Genomic DNA, 18,777 nt, shown 5'->3' with positions numbered 1-18,777 from the left:
ATAAACGCCCACATAATACTTATAAATCAAAGTAGCAGAGTATGCGATATGTGTGAATATTAATCTTCATCTGTATCAATTAAAAAAGAGTTGAGAAATACTGATCTAAGCTACCTTCACAATACACTCTATTTTTGGAATTCAAAGACTAGAGTTCTCAAATACCCCACGAGTACACAAAGAACTGGAAGGGTTTCCTCTCTGGAATAATGTTAGTTTGTGGTTGAGTGTACTGGAACTGCACTGCTGATTCTCTGCATGATGGAATCTCTGAGGAAGCTCTCACATGAAGAATAGTTTAGCCTCTGCGTTTCTCATCTGTTCCTACTCATATACTAAGGTCTGTGCTGAGCATTCCCTATATGCCCACACTTTACAGAAATTATCCCAGAACAACTTCCCTTGAGCCACAGAGATAAAAAGTATTATTGTCAATATCTCATAGATACAAAAATCCATTCTGGGTAAAGTAACATGTGTTGGGTCATGTGACAAGCAAGTGAAAGGCCAGGCCCAGAGTTAGGTCTTCTGTCCCCACCAGCTCTCTCATGCATTTCCCCTCACATTTTCTCAGTTTACCAAGGTTATCCTGACTCTTGATTTTATCTTACCTCAAAAATGCTCTTTCTTAGCCTGTCAAGCTCTGCAGGCTTCACTAACATCCTCTTTTCCAGACATACCTCTGCTCTGTTCATCACCTAAGGCACCCTGCACACACACACACACACACACACACACACACACACACACACACACACACGCTACATGTTATAAGACAATGTAAATATATAGTGTAGCACCACTGTGGAGCACAGATTTCTAAGTGTATGCTCAACTATAAATGTTTGACTGGCAGTTGACTAACATGGCCCTTTCTTGGAATGTAGTTATATTGAAGATGGACAAAGAGGACTCAATATTAACCCAAGTCCACAGAGTGCTTCAAAAAATGTTAGTGGGAGGATGGCATCAGAATCTTCAAATATATGGGAATTCTACCATGTATGTATTTTGTGGTGGAATCAGGTGTTTACATGGTCTAGATGCATGTAAGAGGCCAGTTAATGAGCCTCTTGAAATTGTATCAACAAATGAGGGTGGATATTTGGTATACTTTTGTTAGAAGACATTCTGGTTACCACTACACTAAATTTTCTCACAAGTAAATGTGTTCTATGAAAGATTATCAAATCTTTCACGCTATCAAAACTGGCTTTGACCCTTTCTGCTTGTCAACTTTCTCTTCTACACAAGATGGCAATATTCCTAGGAATTGCATTTTAATTACTGATGGTGGTGCTTAGAGAAGCAGGCAATGAGGCTAACCTTTCTATTTAAAGAAGTTACCATCTCTCTCTCTCTCTCTCTCTCTCTCTCTCTCTCTCTCTCTCTGTGTGTGTGTGTGTGTGTGTGTGTGTGTGTGTGTGTGTGTGTTCTGTATGTGCATAAGTATTTGCAGGAGCTCCCATAATTGAATCCTCACGGCTTTATAATAGGGAGGGAGACCAGAAGGTAAGAATGCTCAAACACACACATCCTTCCCTTTGTCTCACCTTGTGTTGTCCTGAACTGCCTTCAGAAGCAAGAAGACCATGGATAGATTTGTCAGCTCTACCTTCTACCTCCAGCCCCATGAGCCAAGATAAAAGTTAGTGCTACATATGTCTGTGGGGTTGTAGTATGAGAAGATCGATGCCTAAGGAATAATGAATAACTAACTATGTGGCCATTTTTCAAATTAATCAGGATGAGTTTTTTCAGACTCTAGAAAGCCATCTCCCCGTGTTCAGTTGATGTAGCTGGGAAAGGTTGATCAGCCGACAACCACAAGCTCACAGGGATACACATGTGCATGCACACCCACATTACCTCTCTCCAAAGCTGGTCATGTGAGCCCAGCCAGTACAGTCATAGCCTGTTAAGGGCGAGGCTGATCCTTGTACCAGAATCAATAAATAATGAAATCGACTGGTCAGAGTGCTACTGGCTAGAGTCCCTGGGCAAACGTAAAGAAGGACAGGTAAGCCTGGGTCTGCACCTTCTCATATCTGAAGTTCAGTCTTTGTAAGACTTATCCTTGAATTTCTTCCATTTTGGGAGTCTTGGTACTCCATTCTAATTTAGAGATGGATTCCTGTGCTACCCGAAAATGAAGAGTCCTAATCACAATAAATTACCTTATGATCACTGTATCATTTTATTAATGAAATTAGTATCTCATCCCTCAGCACTCCATGCCCATGTTCTCAAGTATTATTTGATACCTCTAGGATAAGACCTGCCATGCCTACTTTGCTCTGGGGTTTTGGGTGTGCCTAGATCAGTGCTCGTAAGAAGTAAGAAGCCTTAGTCTCTGCTCTGACCTACCACCCTGGACTATGCTATAACAGCACATGATTAACACATGGCTGTCGAATGGAAGTAAACAGAACATATAAATGGTACTGGACCTAGTTGCTTCATATATGAGCTCAGCACACCTTGGCAGTTTTTGTTCTGTGTTGAATTTTATCAGTGTCACCCATGCCAGATTTGTAGTGTTATTTTTAACTGTGATTAAAAAATATGAATAGTTTATCCTTTAGCTATTTTTAAGGTTGCTATACAACCATGGCCACCACTCATCTCCAGAACTCTCTTTGTATCAAGTGCCTTATATTGCTGTTTATTAGAGATTCCATGGAGTTTAATGAAAGAACTGGTATTTCAAACAGTTATTTACAGGTGGTGGTGCATTTTTCTTTTGAAAATACCCATGTTTTCTGTCTTAAAATAGTCTTGTTTTGTCCTCATGGGCAGAACCCAGGAAAGGGCACTCCTGGCAAAGACAAGCAAGTGAAACACTAAGCAATAATAACTCACTAAGAGCAGGAGATGAGAAAACTTTTACTGGTCTTCCTAAATTCAACATCTTGAAAGAACTTTGGACTGGCATGTTCAGCATCAGCTCTACCTCAATTGACTGCACAGACTGACAGGAAACTCTCTTCATTCTCCTCATTAACTTTTGTATCTTGTTTTAGGTCTACAATCCTGAAAACCCTTAGAATCCTAGAATCTGCTTACTCCTGCTAGAATAAGATTGGCAAGAATTAACTTTTTAAGGCCCATTTTCTTGGTGTTAAGAAATACAGAGCTGGCCCATGTTCACTGTGAGGCCTCTAGTCTTCATCTATACCGAGCTCAGGTACTGGCAACAAATCCATTCTTCAGAAACATGCTCAGTTCAGACAATCATGCTCTTGGGAAAATCCTTAGCCTTTAAAATGCACATTAGCTAGTACCTGCCAATGGGTGTCAAAGAACCACCCATGGATCTAAATGCCTTAGAAACTCTACAGATGGAGGGGGTCACAAGGAATGATTGCTGGGTTTCTAACACCTCCATCCACTACCCCAGACATCTGTCAATCTCTTTAATTCCCCTAAAACACAGTACTTAGGAGGGGAAAGAGTTATTTTCACCTAAATCATAGCAACCAAGTCCAAATACAGGGTATATGTCAGCCAAATTATATTTCTCCCACATATAGAAAACTCCAAATACACCCAAAGTCTCAAAGAGAAAACCTCACACACAATCACTTCCATTGCATCTGAAAATGACAAAGGAATAGATGAAAATACTTTGTACACAATAACCAATAAATTCTTCCTTCACTTCTTAAAGTTTTGGAGTTTTACATTCTCTGAATGTAAGCTTCATTCAGATGGACTGTGAAGATCCAGGGGCGTAAACTGGAGAATGCCTGTCCCATGCCATCTCTACACCTTCATATTGTTTACCCAGAGGACTCACAATCATCATCATCATCATCATCATCAGGGTTTCATGTAGTCAGGCTGCCCTTGAACTAACTACAAAGAAAGCATGTCTCTTAGTTTTGGATCTCCTTGCCTCCACTTCCTGAGTGCCAAGTCAGTACTATGGCAGGCACAGGCATGAGCCACTTGGTTACTGTAGTGGTGGTGCTTAAACCCAGGACTTTGTATGTGCTAGGCAAGCACTCTACCAACTGAGTTAAAGCCCCACCCCTAACCCCAATCTTTTTAAGTTAATATAGACTTTACCATGTGATGGAAGAAGACAATCACATTCCCACTTTTGGAAAGAGAATCCTGAATCCAATGCCAGTGCCAACACAATGACAACTTCCAAATGTTCTGGCCCTATCCTTGATCTCTTGGTATGCTCATCAGAATCCTATTAGTCACCATTGCTAATTCAAGTTTGTATCTGGTTTTGTCTAACCAGTAGTTTGTTCTTTCTGTTTCCATTTCCAGCATTATTTTTCTAGTGACCTAATGGAAGGCATTTTATTTAAGTGCCAAAATTGAATTTTACCTTCATTCAAACAAAATTATTTATCTTGTATGAAGGTTTGAATAAGAATGGACACCACAGGCTCATATATTTGAATGCTTAGTTACCAGGGAGCAGCACTATTTAAAAGAATTAGAAGGATTAGTAGATGTGAACTTACTATAGGAAGCGTGTCTTTGGGGGTCGCTTTGAGGATCCAAAAGCCCTTATGAGGTTCAGGGTCTCCCTCTGCCTATGGCTCAGGCTGAAGCTTTCAGATACTCTGCCAGCGCTGTGTGAGCCACCATGCTCTCTTCATGATCCTGGACTAGCCTGCTGTGCTCCTGCCCTCCCTATAATGGGCTAACCCTCTGAAACTGTAAGCAAGCCCTCTATTAAATGTTCCTTTCGTAAGAGTTTCTTTGATCATGGTGTCTCTTCACAGAAACAGAACACTGATAAAGAGAACTTGTTTTATATTGATACCACAATTTCACGAGTTGCTATTATTCCTGTAACTTGTTTTTGCATGTTCTTTCCAATGCCCCTTGGCAAACTTTTTTTTTGTGTTGCTAACAATTAACATGCTTCATGGTACAGTAGAACAGGTTAGGGTCAGGTAACCAGACACTCACTCATTCATTCTCTAAACCACCTCTAACCTTCCACCACTTATCTCTAACCTGGTCACTGGTGCTCCCACCCTACGGGAATTACCTACATAGCCCTGTCTCCACTTTGTCCCGTCTCTAGAGTTAGTCCCTAGTTTCCTTGCCAGATTAACTTTCTACCTTTCCGTGCCACTTTTTGTCTAAAAAACATGTTGAATTGTTTACATTAAAAATAAATCAAACACCAGAGAGAACCAGTTCAAAAAAGATGAACAGTTTGTTATGCTCATGGTTCTTGAGATTTCAGCCATTGTGCTAGCAAGGGCTTGGTGACAAAGAGCAGTTGATGTGACAGAGGTCAAAGCAGGAACAAAGAAAGAAAAGGGGGCCAAGGTCATGCTACAACCCCGAGAACACACCTCCAGTGGCCTGCTTCTTCTAGCTTATTCCACTTCCAAAATCTCCTGAACTCCCCCAAATAGTGCCAGGAGTTGGGCTCAACCTGTCAACACATGAGCCTATGGGGGACAATCATATTCAAATTCTAGAAGAGCGCAATACTTCATTCCAGCAGTCACAGATTTCTATAATCTAAGTTCTCCAAATCCCATTAATTCCTTCCAAGCAGGCTCCGTCTGTGTTATCTGTGTACTCAGCTTATGTTATTACTTATCCTTAAATACCCTCCCCACTCGCCGCCAAATACCAATCTTCAAATGTCAACTGGATCTCACCTCCCATATAGAGACAGCTTCCTTGACTTTCCAGCCCACACAGAACACTTCCTTTTCCAATTTTTGGTAACACTTCTTATCGGCAGTGCACAACCAAACACATAATTAGGGAACAAGAAAAGGCTATGTACACTCATTAGAGCCATCTTCTCCACTAGATGGGAGATGGCAGGACACTGGCTTATTCATATTCATTTGGTTTTTTGAACATTAAGAACACAGAGGTAGGTACCAAGTAATATGAAGATTGCCTATTGTTATACTCACTAACAATACAGGATTTTCCATCTGGTATGTATACAGCTCAGTGTGTGTGTGTGTGTGTGTGTGTGTGTGTGTGTGTGTGTGTGTGTGTTGGTATGCACATGTGTGGTGGTGCACATGTGTGTATATACACATGTGTGTAGGGATGCACATGTGCCACACATTGACAACACAGAATTTTAAAATAGCTTTTTCTCTTAGTTTAGGCCTTGTATCAATACATTTACATTAAAGTGCACTGATTAGTCAGGCAGTGTGGCTCAACAGGAAGGACAACTGTCCCCCAAGACCAACAACCTGAGCTTGGTCCCTAGGACTCACATGGTGGAAAGAGAGAATGCACCCATGCAAATTGTCCTTTGCCCTCTATATGTGTGCTAGGGGACACATAAGCTGCCCAACATACACAAAATTGAAATGCAGTAAAAAGTTACACAACACACTGATAACAAAACTCAAAAAAGAAAAGACAAAAAGAAAGAAAAGAAAGCAACCGAATAAAAATGGGCTTAAGGTGAACCAGCATGATGGGGAGCATATTCACAATACAACATGACAAGATGCGCAATGTCACTCACAAGTGTTGGCAAGGATGCAGAGGACTAGAAGTTTTATGTACTGTTGGTTGGAATATAAAATGTTAAAAACCATTTTAGAAAACAATTTGATCTCTTTTGTTTAAAAATTAAAAGATTTGATCTCTTTTCTTAAAAAAAAAACAATTTGATCTTTTTTTAAAAAATAAAGTTGCACCTATCTTCAAATACATCCACATTGGGATTTGCATGTCAACATTTAAACAGCCTTTTATGGGTAACAAATTAAACCGGCAACAGCAGAAATGACCAAAAAGAGGTAAATAGATAAACAGAATGTGGTTCGGCCACAAATGGAATGAATATTAGTCAGCAATAAAAAGAAGTGAGTCTTAATGCATGCACACTTGGATTTCAAACACATTGTAAGTAAAACCAGCCAAGAGAAAAGACTATATGAGCTATTATTTTGTTTATATGCTAATCTGGGGTAATAATCCCCAGTGGTATAGCAGTGGCACAAATATCTCAGGGGTAGCCAACATCAGTTCATTGGATTTGAGGTGCATGCAGTTGGAGGGTCTGGTACTGTAGCCAAGAACCCAGGGCTGGAAAGGTCACAGACACTAGAGGAGAATGTATCACTGCCATTTTCCTAAATAACTGTAGCTCCCAACTGTGCATGTGTGTGTTTAGCAACCGTAACCATAATTACCAACGACATTATGAACTTGGAGGTATTGGGCAGACCGGAGGAGTTGGAACAGAGAGAGAGGAAGGCCTGGAAATATTGTAAATACAGTGTATTCATATAATAAATTCTAAAAAAAAAAAAAAAAAACAATAAAATGAATATAAGAAGAAGACACATATTAGGGTTACTCGGGCTTGGGGTGAGGGAAGGGGTTGTTGATAAAAGGGGGCCACAGAAGGGGACTTCAGTGCATTATGCAACTGTTGATAAATTACTGCACACTCAGCAAAACACTCAGAACTCCATATCCAAAGAAGAATTTTGCCATTTGATATTTTTTTTTAAGTAACCTCAAAATAAAGTCCAAAAGCATATGTTACCAATTAGCTTGGAAAACATCATTACCAATTACTCTTTTGTGTGAAATGTGAAAAACAAAACCACATTCTTTATTGTTTTGTGAACATCTCTAGAATGTGCAGATAGACGCTACAATTTTTTTAGCTAAACTCAATAGAATTCACCATGTTATTTGATGATAATTTCCCAAATATATAATCATCACCAATATCTACCTAGTGAGTCTATACATATGCTTGCCCCAAGTCCCTCCAGTAATGAATTCAGCCCTCCATCCAGTTCCACATCCAACAGGGATTCTGGAAATGGCTAGACTGGGTCCTGGCACTCCTGAGGCTGACATCACAGTTACATTCCTAGTTAGAGGAAGTGATGTAACTACTGTGTATCGTTGTGGAAAACAAGTAATTTCTCTGGGCATTAACTTCGGGATCTTTGGATCTATAAATCTATGTGGCTAGATTTATAAGTTTAAAAGCTCTTTTATTTTGTCAAGTCCAAGGTTTACAATCAATCTTAGCTTTGGCATCCATGTTTCAGTTCTATGTTTATTTTTCTAAATAATTTCCATTTCCTTCATTAGGATATGTTGCTTGTGTTATGGGTCCATTTCTCCACGTTCTTAACCAAATGCATCCATCATAACGTTCTCAACAGATATTCAACACTGCTATCCATACAGGCAGTCTGCAATCAGAGGGAACACTGGTATTTAAAACTCGGGTAACCAAGTCAGGCTCTCCTCAAAGAGACGGTGATTCTGTGACTAGGACAGGAAAGTGCAAGATGGACAAAAGCAAACTACTCAAATAAAAACAGAGTCATGACAAAGAGACACAGAAACAACCTGAACTATCAAACAGGCTAGAATTCATGGCATAAAGTAATATACAATGCTGTCATGTAAATATAAAAAGAAAGTGAGTATGCAAAGCTTAATGAAGAATGGGATGTTTTGATGCCTTCAAAGGATTTTCGTAAGAACAGACCTAGCTATACAAGGATAGTAGGAACTTTAGTTGAGAGTATTTAGTAAATAGTAGCAAGGACAATCAGAGCCATATGCCCTCATTAAATGCAATGGGAAGAGTGCATAATTACTTGCGCATCCCCTGGATCTAACCATGATGAAACTGCTGAAGAAAACACTCCAGGACACTGGCATGGGCAGGAAATTTTTGTGGGAAATACTGTAATAAAGCAAAACTAAACAAGCAAGCTTGCATCAACTTAAAAATGCTTTCACTTGGTAAAGAAAATTTCATTGGAGTGAAGAAACAGCCTATAGAATGTGAGGGAAATTTTGCTAACTCATTTCTGACAAGGGTTAATATCCAGAACATGTAAGGATATCTAAAACATTTAAAATAAGCAATAAAGTGATGTAATTACAATCTTAAAAATAAAAGAAAAAAACCTAAACAACAGATTCAAGAAAACATTTCTCAAAGGAGGACATTAAGTGACAAAGAGGTATATGAAAAAATATTAAGTAACACTAGAAAAGCACACATCAAAATCATCATGTAAGAATGCCTATTATCAGAAAGTATTGGCAAGGATGGAGGGAAGTAGACCCATGAATGCTACAGTCATCACAGAAAGGACTATTGGGCTTGAAAATAAACAAACAAACAAAAGTTGCCACAGGATCCAGTAATGCCAACCCTGGAAATACACAAAGGAAATAAATCAATATGTTGAAGAGACATATTCACATGTTCATTTGAGCCCTGTTCATGACACACAAGAAAAGGAGATAGTTTATGTGTCCATCAACTCAATAGAAGTGTGGATAAAGAAAATATAGGCTATATAGAGGATGCAATAGTACTCTGTTAGAAAAAGCACAAATACTGTCAGCCATTGGGACGACATAGATGGAGATCATTATGCTAAGTAAAATAAGCCTCAGAAAAGCCATTGTCAAAGGAGCTCGCCCCTATGTGGAATCTAAGAGCTGTTTTCCATAGAGACTGAAAATGGGCTGTTGGGTACCAGAGGCTGGAGAGTGCAGGTGAAGAGGGGGAGATTGGCCATCAGGTTCTACCTTGAAGATCCATATCTGAGTAAGAAATTCCTGTGTGCTCCTGTGCAGTAGGCACAGGGTGCCTGGCTACCCATAATGACTGTGTACTGCACATATCAGAAACCTATGAGGAAGATATTTAGATGCTTTGCCACCGAGAAGTGATAGTAAGGCACATAGGTATTGTTTACGCTGATTATTCAGCAGACACGACTCAAACCACATGCCTACTAAATTAATAAGCACAATTTTTAAAAAGGTCATACAGTCTAGAAAAGACTGAGGAACTATCCCAGACCAAAAGAGAAAAAGAGATATGGCCAGTTAGCACAGCAGTAAACTCTGAACCGGGTCCTTTTCCTGAAAGAGTCATTATTGGGGCAATTGGCAAAAATATAATAAGATCTGCTAAGAGATGCCAGTAATGTGCTATGCAAGCATTAGGAACTGAGTCCGATCCACAGAATTCATGTTAAAAAAATAAAATTAGAAAGCTAAGTATGGTGGCATTGGTTTGCAATCCCAGAACCTGGGAGATAGAGAGAGTGGATTCCTGGAGCTTGCTGCTTTGTGTGTCTACCCTAATATGTGAGTCCTCAGGCACTGAAAGACTGTCTCAAAAAACAAGGTTGACGTTGCTTCAGGAATGACATACTTGGTTGACCTTTGGCATCATCTACATGCTTGCATGAAGACATGCTGTTGTATAACATCCTCCTCAGAGATTGAAACATTCCACCTGAAGGGAATCTCCCTAAGCAGGAAGGTAAACAACTCAAAATAGCTTCAGGAAGTTCCTGAAACTGACCAGATCTACAAGGCCCCTCCCTGTCAGAGTAATCAATAAAAGCTGAGAGAAGCTGAGCTGCAAAAACTTTGAGACAGACCAGCTGCCTGGAACAAGCAGAAACAGCTAAGCTTCCTGGAAGAGGTTTAGACCAAATAAGGCACTTGGAAAAGATGCTCTCCAATCTTTGGAGCTGCCTGCAGTGTGTGCAGTGTGCTCCAGGTTCCTAGCTCTGTGAGCTGTCTCACCCATCCTGGGGTGGGCTTGGCTAATAGAGCTGCCCTTGAGTCCACTCTGCTGTTAGTAGGCCCAGTAAAACCCATGGTTCACTGTTGTGGGATAATCCTTTTGTACACTGTGAAGATGTATCCTTGCCAAGGCACCTTCTGGTTTGTTTAATAAAGAGCTGAACTGCCAATAGATAGGTAAGAGAGGATAGGTTGGATTTCCAGGAAGAGAGAGGAAGAGGAGATGAATCTAAGTGTGCAGGAATGCTGGCAAGAGGAGGACCACGTTGGACATTCAGAACAGAAGAGAGGTAAAAAATGCCATGTGGCAAAACATAGAATAATATAAGCAGATTAATTTAAGCTATAAGAGCTAGTTGGGGACAAGCCTAAACAAAAGGCCATGCTTTCATAATTAATAAGAAGTCTCTGTGTGATTATTTGCAAACTGACGATTCCACAAAAGAAAGTCTGACTGCTGCTCACCAAGTTCAAAGGATATCTGTACTTTGGTCTGGCATGGGATTTCTGTCTGGGGTGAGTAGATGTGTGTGTTGTGTCTCTTCAGAAAACATTTTGCCACACAACACATGCCTACACACAAGACAGTTTCCTACACTGGTGTTTCTATAATATTTCAAATCTGCCCTCTCCTTTCCATTATGGTGAGAGACAAGTTCCTAGTCTTCCACACAGTTGTGATCTTATCTTTACAAGCACTTCATGCTTCAGCCCAAGGAAGGTCATCCATGTATGCTAGAGCTCCCCTTATCCCCTGTTCCTGCCTCAGCATTTAGAACACTTTTCCTTATCTACCACATTGGGCAGCAATTTCTTAGTCTGACTTTCAAGTTCAACTCTGCTCTGATTCCAAATAACCTGTGTCTAGTTGCTTCTCCCCACCTACCCATCCTCACCAGCAGCACAGCTGGAGTTTTGCTCAGTTCTGCTCTAGAACTCCCTGCACCAGGTAATAGTCACCTCTTACGAATTTTCTAAGACTAGGTGAAAAATACAATCTGTGACCATCTCCCTTAACTCTCCATTTTCCACACTGTCTTTCTCTGTCAGAATACCTAGTCAACTCTGCCCCTTACAAATTGCAATTGTTTTAGAGATTTGTCTCAATAACTAACACTTGAGGTGAAGCCACACACCACGTGGCCATGATCATCCTTATCAGTGGTCAAGTCAAGTCATGACCCAAGTTACAAATCCAGATAGTAGTTATCTCACACATGCACTGAAGCGTGGACTTTTTAAATAGTTCCAATTATTATCTGTTTAGCCTATATCCTTTCTTGAATACAATTTTATCTTTCTACTACTACATACATAATGCCTACCTCTTCTCAACATAGAATTCTGGGCTTTGGCCAAACCATTAACAATCCTAAATCTTGAGGCTTCTAGAATATCACTTAAGTATCGAATGTCTATTTGTAATTACATGTTAACTTCACAAAGAACAAAATAAAATTCTTAAAACTAAAGTGAAATTCACAAATTTCAAACCAGAAACTCTAAAGTTTAGAATAAAGGTGCATCTCTTGAGAACACTGTCCACTGAGTACACATGTCTCCCCCTTAGTTTTTATTAATAATTTTTAATACAATCATCCAAGTTAATATGTATATTTAAGCATAGTTAAGAAGTCCATTATTTTCTATATTTGAGTTTAGCAAAGAAAAGAAAAATGATGAATTATTTAGTAGCAGGGTTGAAATTGTATTGCCAAATGAGCAATAGGAAACTAAAAGCAACAACCAAAAGCCAGAAAGGTTATTATTCTCGAGGCAAAATATAATGGCATCAAAGCATTGAAGGAAGTTGAGCATTACCCTGAAATTGTTGTAGCGACACAACATCTGCTATCATTTTGTCACGCAAGGACAGGAAAGGTTGGGCACACCCAGAATTTCAATAAGCAAGATGCTTGAATCTATAAATGATAAATCTCTAGGTCCTGGATCCAGCAGATTCCAAGGATGAAAACCACCTTAAGGTGGTTTATCTAACTGTAACTATGGATTTTAGTTCAATATTCATATTTAAGTATGAAGCACTTAATAAAGCATTTTTAAGGGATAAAAGGTAGATGTGCTGGAATTTAAACATGAAACATTTCGGATGTGAGAAGCAACGTTTAACAGAAATACACTGTCATTGTCCAAGTGGTTTGCATATTACAAAGCACTTGGAGTCTTTGTTGTTGTTGTTTGGTTGGTTTTTTTGTTTTTTTGTTTTTTTCCAATAAAATGATCACAAATTTCTCCAGAAATAATGGAAATGAGTGAACTTTCAGGAGAAACAAGTCTCATTTTAAAGTCATTTTAAAGCATTATTAGAGGACTTGCCTTGAGAAATTATAGATCTGTTAGCCATTTTGAAGTCAAAACATTATGTGACAAGTAACCAAAAGAACATTGCCCCTTTTCACCCCGATGTCCCAGGATGGCTGTGTGGCTTTTCTTGGCACGACGCCCACACATAGAGCATACCTGCCCCAAATCCTCTGATTCTGTAGTTCACAGCCTGGAAGGCTATTTACATCTCTGAAGCTTATCTGAAAGTTTACCGATAGGGAAAACTTTGTCACTATCTTCTTGAATTCTGAAACTTTTATGTCACCCACAGAAACAGAAATTTTTTTAAGTCAAGGATAATTGACAAATAAAAACAGTTACCTGTGATTTACTAAATTTTTCTCTTCTATCTGAAAAAAAAGTACGAATTATGGTAAGCACTTAATTGGTTCTCTTGGAACCTGCCAGTCTATGCCCTTTGAAACAGTGGACTTTACATTCAAAACTCTAAGTCAATGTTAGCACTGCATTATGAGACTATCACAGTGACTATGGTCATTGCCATAAACAGCCAGTGTTGTATTAGCAGAAGGTCACTTGTGCCAGGAATAATGCAAATAGAAAGAGCAAAAATTCATAGCAGGTGTCAGATTTTATAAAAGAAAATGTTGGGCTAATAAAAGGGACCAACATGCCTCAAGTTCTCAATGAGAGGTCTCCCCCACTTCTCATTTCACCCAGATAATGATAAATTGCTAGAACCATGTGTGTGTGTGTGTGTGTGTGTGTGTGTGTGTGTGTGTGTGTGAAAAACACAATTATTTGTGATCAGGTTAACAGTTATTTTAAGGGACACTTTTTTTGTCCTCCAAAGGGACTCTCAGTCATCTTTCCAGCAGACTTCACAGAGAATCAAGCTGTCCTCCCTCACTTTAGAAAGAAGTCACTGAGGCAACAGGGGTTCTGACTCATCCCAGGTCACAGTTTTGTTGGCACTAATGTGGACAGGGAAACTCTAACCCACATGACTAGGTCCAGTGTCCACCCTAAGGTTTTACATTTAGCTTTGTCATAATTTACTTTACAACTTGGAACTCAGCCTCTTCTCTGGGAATGATTAACAGAGGTGACTTCCGTCACTTCTCCCACAGAATGCCCACGCAGCGAAGAAAGACAACACGTACACCATGGCCGTTACTCTTTTCTGTCAGCCTGAACAATAGTCTGAGTGACCGTCATTTCTCTTACTTGAATAGGATGCTGTTTCCAAACTACTCAGTAGGCTAATGCAAATTATATCCCCATTATATCTCTATCAGCTCCCAAAATGTGTGGAGAACAGGAGAGACCGGCAGTGATCAACTTCTATGCTGAAAACACCTTTCATTCTGAACAAAGAGCAAGGGTAGCTAGGGAGCCTGGTGGTGCTGCCTGTACCCCCAGCATCCAGGAAGCTGAAGAAGGAGAGCCTAAGGCTAGCTTAGATAGAACATGTGTCTCAAAAGGAAAACCTTATCAAAGGTCCAAAAAATCATTTCTAAAAAAAAAACCTGTGTTTATGTGTTATAGCAAAATTAAATTATAAGCAGAAGCTGATATTTAACTCATTTGAAAACAAATAATTACATATTAATATAAACATGTTTATGAAAAATAACTTTCTCCAAATAAAACACTTCGGTGAAGAATTGGCCATTTTTTTTTCAAGTCTATTATCTTCCTTTAATATAAGAGCCAGATTCTCATATCAGCTCTTGCATTCAACATATACTAATATAGTTTGTCCCATGAATATGGGAAAAATGTAGCCTCACATGGACTTCCTAGGAATGGGAAGAATGCTATAAAGCTCTGTTCAGATCATTACAGGCATGATTCTTTGGGACCACAGTGAGAACTGAGAGTGAGTACTCTTTTGGAAATGGTGAATGATTGACAGTTACAACATGGAATCTGAACAAATCCCAAGCTACTCAGACATCACTGCATGAAAATCCATTGGTCCACTTTCCACTCTGAGAAGATCTTTTACTCACTCATGATTTATGATTTCATAAACCTCCTTAGAAAGGTCTCAGAATCCCCCAGATCACAGTTTGAAATCTTTAAAATAGGTTTTACCCAGAAAGGAGGAATGTTGCCTGAGACCACCAGCATTCCACATAGCCTTGATGCTTCACAGTCATCAATCTTTATTTACCCAACAGTTTTTGAAATGGGATATTATCATTGCAAGTGGAAAAACTGGGAAAATCAATTTTGTCTAAAAAGATACAAAGAAATGATGAAACATGGATGAAATTATTGTATTGTTTATATCAAAATCTAGAAAACAGCCTATGTACCCTCTGATCCTTGAGCCTGTATTCTTGAAATGAGCAAAGCAAATAGGCTTAGACTACCATCACCGGAGAAAGCTGTAAAGACTTACCAACCAACAGGATGCCAAGCAACACTAAAATTTTCACAATAAAATGTGGGAAGCTTAATTTTAGTTGACACAAAACCACCGGCAAATGCACAAGCAGAAAGTATTATTAGGAGGAGACAGGCACTTTCAATGCCCACAGACACAGGTGGGTTGCTCATACCCATGGCATGCCTAAGGGTATGGGTCGATGGATAATCGGGAGGAGGCTGAGACACAGCACTGCAATATGGCATGCTGTACTATGAAGAACTGCTAATAGTGTATTCTTAATGGAACATTTGCTTCTATAAAAGCAAGAAGAAAATGGTTTGAGCCAGTGATAAGGAATAGAATTCTCAAACCAAAAGTTATTGCTTTGTATTTGAAAAAAAAGTAAAAATATAGATATACCCTATATTCTGTTAATAGAATGGATATATTTTCCACAAAATAAAGATTCAGGGAAATGAAGAAAAATAACCACATGTTCCTAGATGCCAAAGGAATAAAATGTAGTTAGAAAAGTTGCACTTTATATATTCCACAAAAGGTTCACTTATCACATCCATGTAATAAAACCATAATTGAAGCAAAGTCCAATGCAAGTACTCATTGCATAAATAAGAAACACCCTTTACCCTCGAAAACCTCTTCCGTGTTTTTCTAAATATGCACCACACATTCTCTGCAACAAGGAAAACCAAGGCACATTTTACAGTAAATTAAGTATATATTCTTGCAGAGCTCATAAGTTACATATATACCAATTCAAAACTATATATATATACATACATACATATTTCTAATATAAGAAAGTAAGATTGTCCAGTAAGTGCTTTTAGAAGGCTGAGTCTTTAAATGCCTTTATAGTTAAGGAAATAATTTATTTGGATAGGAAATTACAACTTTCATATAATTAGACTACTTCCCGCACCCACCTTCTCCCCAAAAACAAACCTTCCTAGAAATAGTGAGAGAAGGAAGCTTGCAGGTAACAGACTTGGGGTTCTGTTTTATTTTGTACAACTATTGAAGTAATTAATAAAGAATTTTAATATAAAAAGGAAATAGGGCCATGAGGATAAGTAATGTAATACAGTCTTAGCAAACCAGCAAACCACAAAGAGAAAATGAGTTCTATTCTGATACAGTACATGCAGTAACATTTTCCAAACACTAAAACAGGCAACAGAGGGGCACCTGTATATGCTTTTTCCAAGTCAACACAAAGATTTTATAAGAGATCTTAAGAATCTTTTGTTCCTCTACATCAAAAAACAGTGCTATATCAACATTCCAAAGAGAACAAAATGACCACCCTTAAACAAAATAAAACTCAAATCTCTCAAATGCAAAAACAAAGATGGGATGTAACAATTTACAAAGCCAGGATTTTCAAAACTAAAATAATAAAAGAAAAGAAAAAGGAAAAAGAAAGAAAAGGGAAAGGAAGGGAGAGAGGAGAGAAAGGACTCCAAAACAAATTAACTTACTTTGACACATTTTCTGGAATGTACTCTAGGACTGGATATCCATCACTTCTCCTAGATGACAGGTCACTGTGTGGTTTCCATGACTCCACTAATGTATTGACCGGTGGAAAGGAACTCAAGTGTTGGAAAGATTGGTCTCTAGGTGACCGTGATAAAGATATTGTACCTTGAGCACCAATCCGGTAGTGAAAGGACTGTCCACCAGAATTCACACCAACAATGGCAGATGATGGGATGCTGGCCTCGGGGTAATAGCTCCCGTCATCTGGTTCTTGCTTAATCCCCAGTGGGAATGCACTGTCCTCACAGCTACTATCAAAACCGGGCACAGGTGGTCCTAAAATTCCCGATAGGGAATAATAGTCTTTATCATCCATAAAGGAAAAATACGAGCCATCCATGAATGGAAATGGGTTGACCGCGGGGTTCCCTTTAAAAGAGGCGCCTGAACATGAGTGCTTGGCTGATTCTTGCTTTATTGGTACAGAGAATGGAGAACTGGGGTTGATTTTGCTGTTTCCTCCTAGGCAGGATCTGCTGAAAGCCCCATCTGGTTCTGGTTTTATGTACTGGACAATGTTGAGCTGGCCAGTCACACCATTGGAGATGGCCTTCTCGACTTCCTCTGTCTTAGGGAAAGGAACGTCTTGAGCACCTTTCTCATGGGTGTCTGGACTGGAAACCGCATCACGGACGGCACCAGCTCCAGCAGCAGCGCCTGAAGTGGTATAGCTGAAGGCATTGCTGATGGGGCTGCAGATGGACCCCACAGTGCTGGCTGTTGGGCTGGAGAGTGTGGATCTGTTGTTGGTGTTGGAAGGGCTGGAAACGGAGCACCTTGAGTTGTTAAGATTTGCCGGGCTGGACACAGAGGAGCGCAGCGTGACATTATTAGGACTGGAGACTGGAGATTTTACACTGCAGTGACTCGGGGGGCTGGAAATCGGGGATTTCATGCTGCTTAATGGACTTGAAAGAGGGGAGCCCACATTGCTAGCATGTGCGGGGCTGTGCGACCGCGAGCCTCGGTTTTCAACATTGGGGGAGCATGTCAGAGGGGTTCCTTGAGTGATGGGGCTGTGCACTGGGAAACCGCCAAAGCTGGCTGTGGAGGAGGACATGGAGTTGATGCCTGCAGGGCTGCATACCGAAGAAGGCATAGTCAGCGGGCTGCAAACAGAGGAGCTCTTCTCATGACAGATGATTGGGCTCTTAACAATGGCACGCATGACCCCACCATTCACGGAGCCTCCGGAGTCGGGCATGAATGGCCTCAAAGGCCTGTTCATGCCACTTAACGTGGAGGGCCGATGACCATTCTCTTTGTAAAACTTCACCAGGTGCTCCATGTTTTGATAAATCTTTGCTGGGCTCATGCTTCCTTGTTGATTCTGCTGATCGTAGGGGTAGTCGGCATCTCTCACAGAATCCATGTATAAGCCCATGGACTCAGCCACAGTGGCTGAAAGTTCCTTGGATTCCAGCTCGGTTTTAATATCAGATGGTAAAATCTCAGACCGACTACTGTCTTGCTGAAGGCATGGGTGTAGTTCGTGTTTTTCTTTGCTGCTTCCTTGAGTACTGCTGTTTGGAATAGCACCGGAAACACAGCTGACGTTGACAATCTCCATGTAGTTGTCTTCATCAGTCCTTTCTGCAGGTCCAAGAGAAGAACGCTCCACCGTCTGAGAAACTTGACTCCAGCGTCCTTCCATATCTAGACCTTCAGGGAGACTGTGGTAGCCTTTGGTTTCCATAGCTAACAAACAAGATTTTTATTAACATGTTAGAGTCAGTACACAGTAGTATGCTGAGGCATTCTAAAATTGAATTTATTGAGCTACAATATATATTCTATTTGATATGAACAATATTTCTTGTTGTATTAAAATTTATCTTCTTGGGGTGCTGACACACAGAAAATTGACTATAACTTCTTCAGAGCCAGAAGGACCAAACACAATTTTGCATCTCAATAAAACTTGCTATAATATAGCCTTCATAGTTTGTAAGGAACATTTA

General features: G+C 39.8%; 1 protein-coding gene across 2 annotated transcripts in view; it reads right to left on the bottom strand.

The window, feature by feature from the left end:
- Nr3c2 (nuclear receptor subfamily 3 group C member 2) overlaps nt 1–18,777 on the bottom strand; it is a 341,763-nt gene that overhangs the window by 314,560 nt on the left and 8,426 nt on the right. For both annotated transcript variants that reach the window (XM_036187396.1, XM_036187397.1), the window contains one exon: nt 16,756–18,514. In XM_036187396.1, the coding sequence (XP_036043289.1) occupies nt 16,756–18,512 (1,757 nt within the window). In that variant the 5' untranslated portion in view covers nt 18,513–18,514. The remainder of the gene's footprint in view (nt 1–16,755; nt 18,515–18,777) is intronic.

Source organism: Onychomys torridus, chromosome 5 (genome assembly GCF_903995425.1).
Source record: "Onychomys torridus chromosome 5, mOncTor1.1, whole genome shotgun sequence".
NCBI lineage: Eukaryota > Metazoa > Chordata > Mammalia > Rodentia > Cricetidae > Onychomys > Onychomys torridus.
This window is presented reverse-complemented; position numbering and strand designations above follow the sequence as displayed.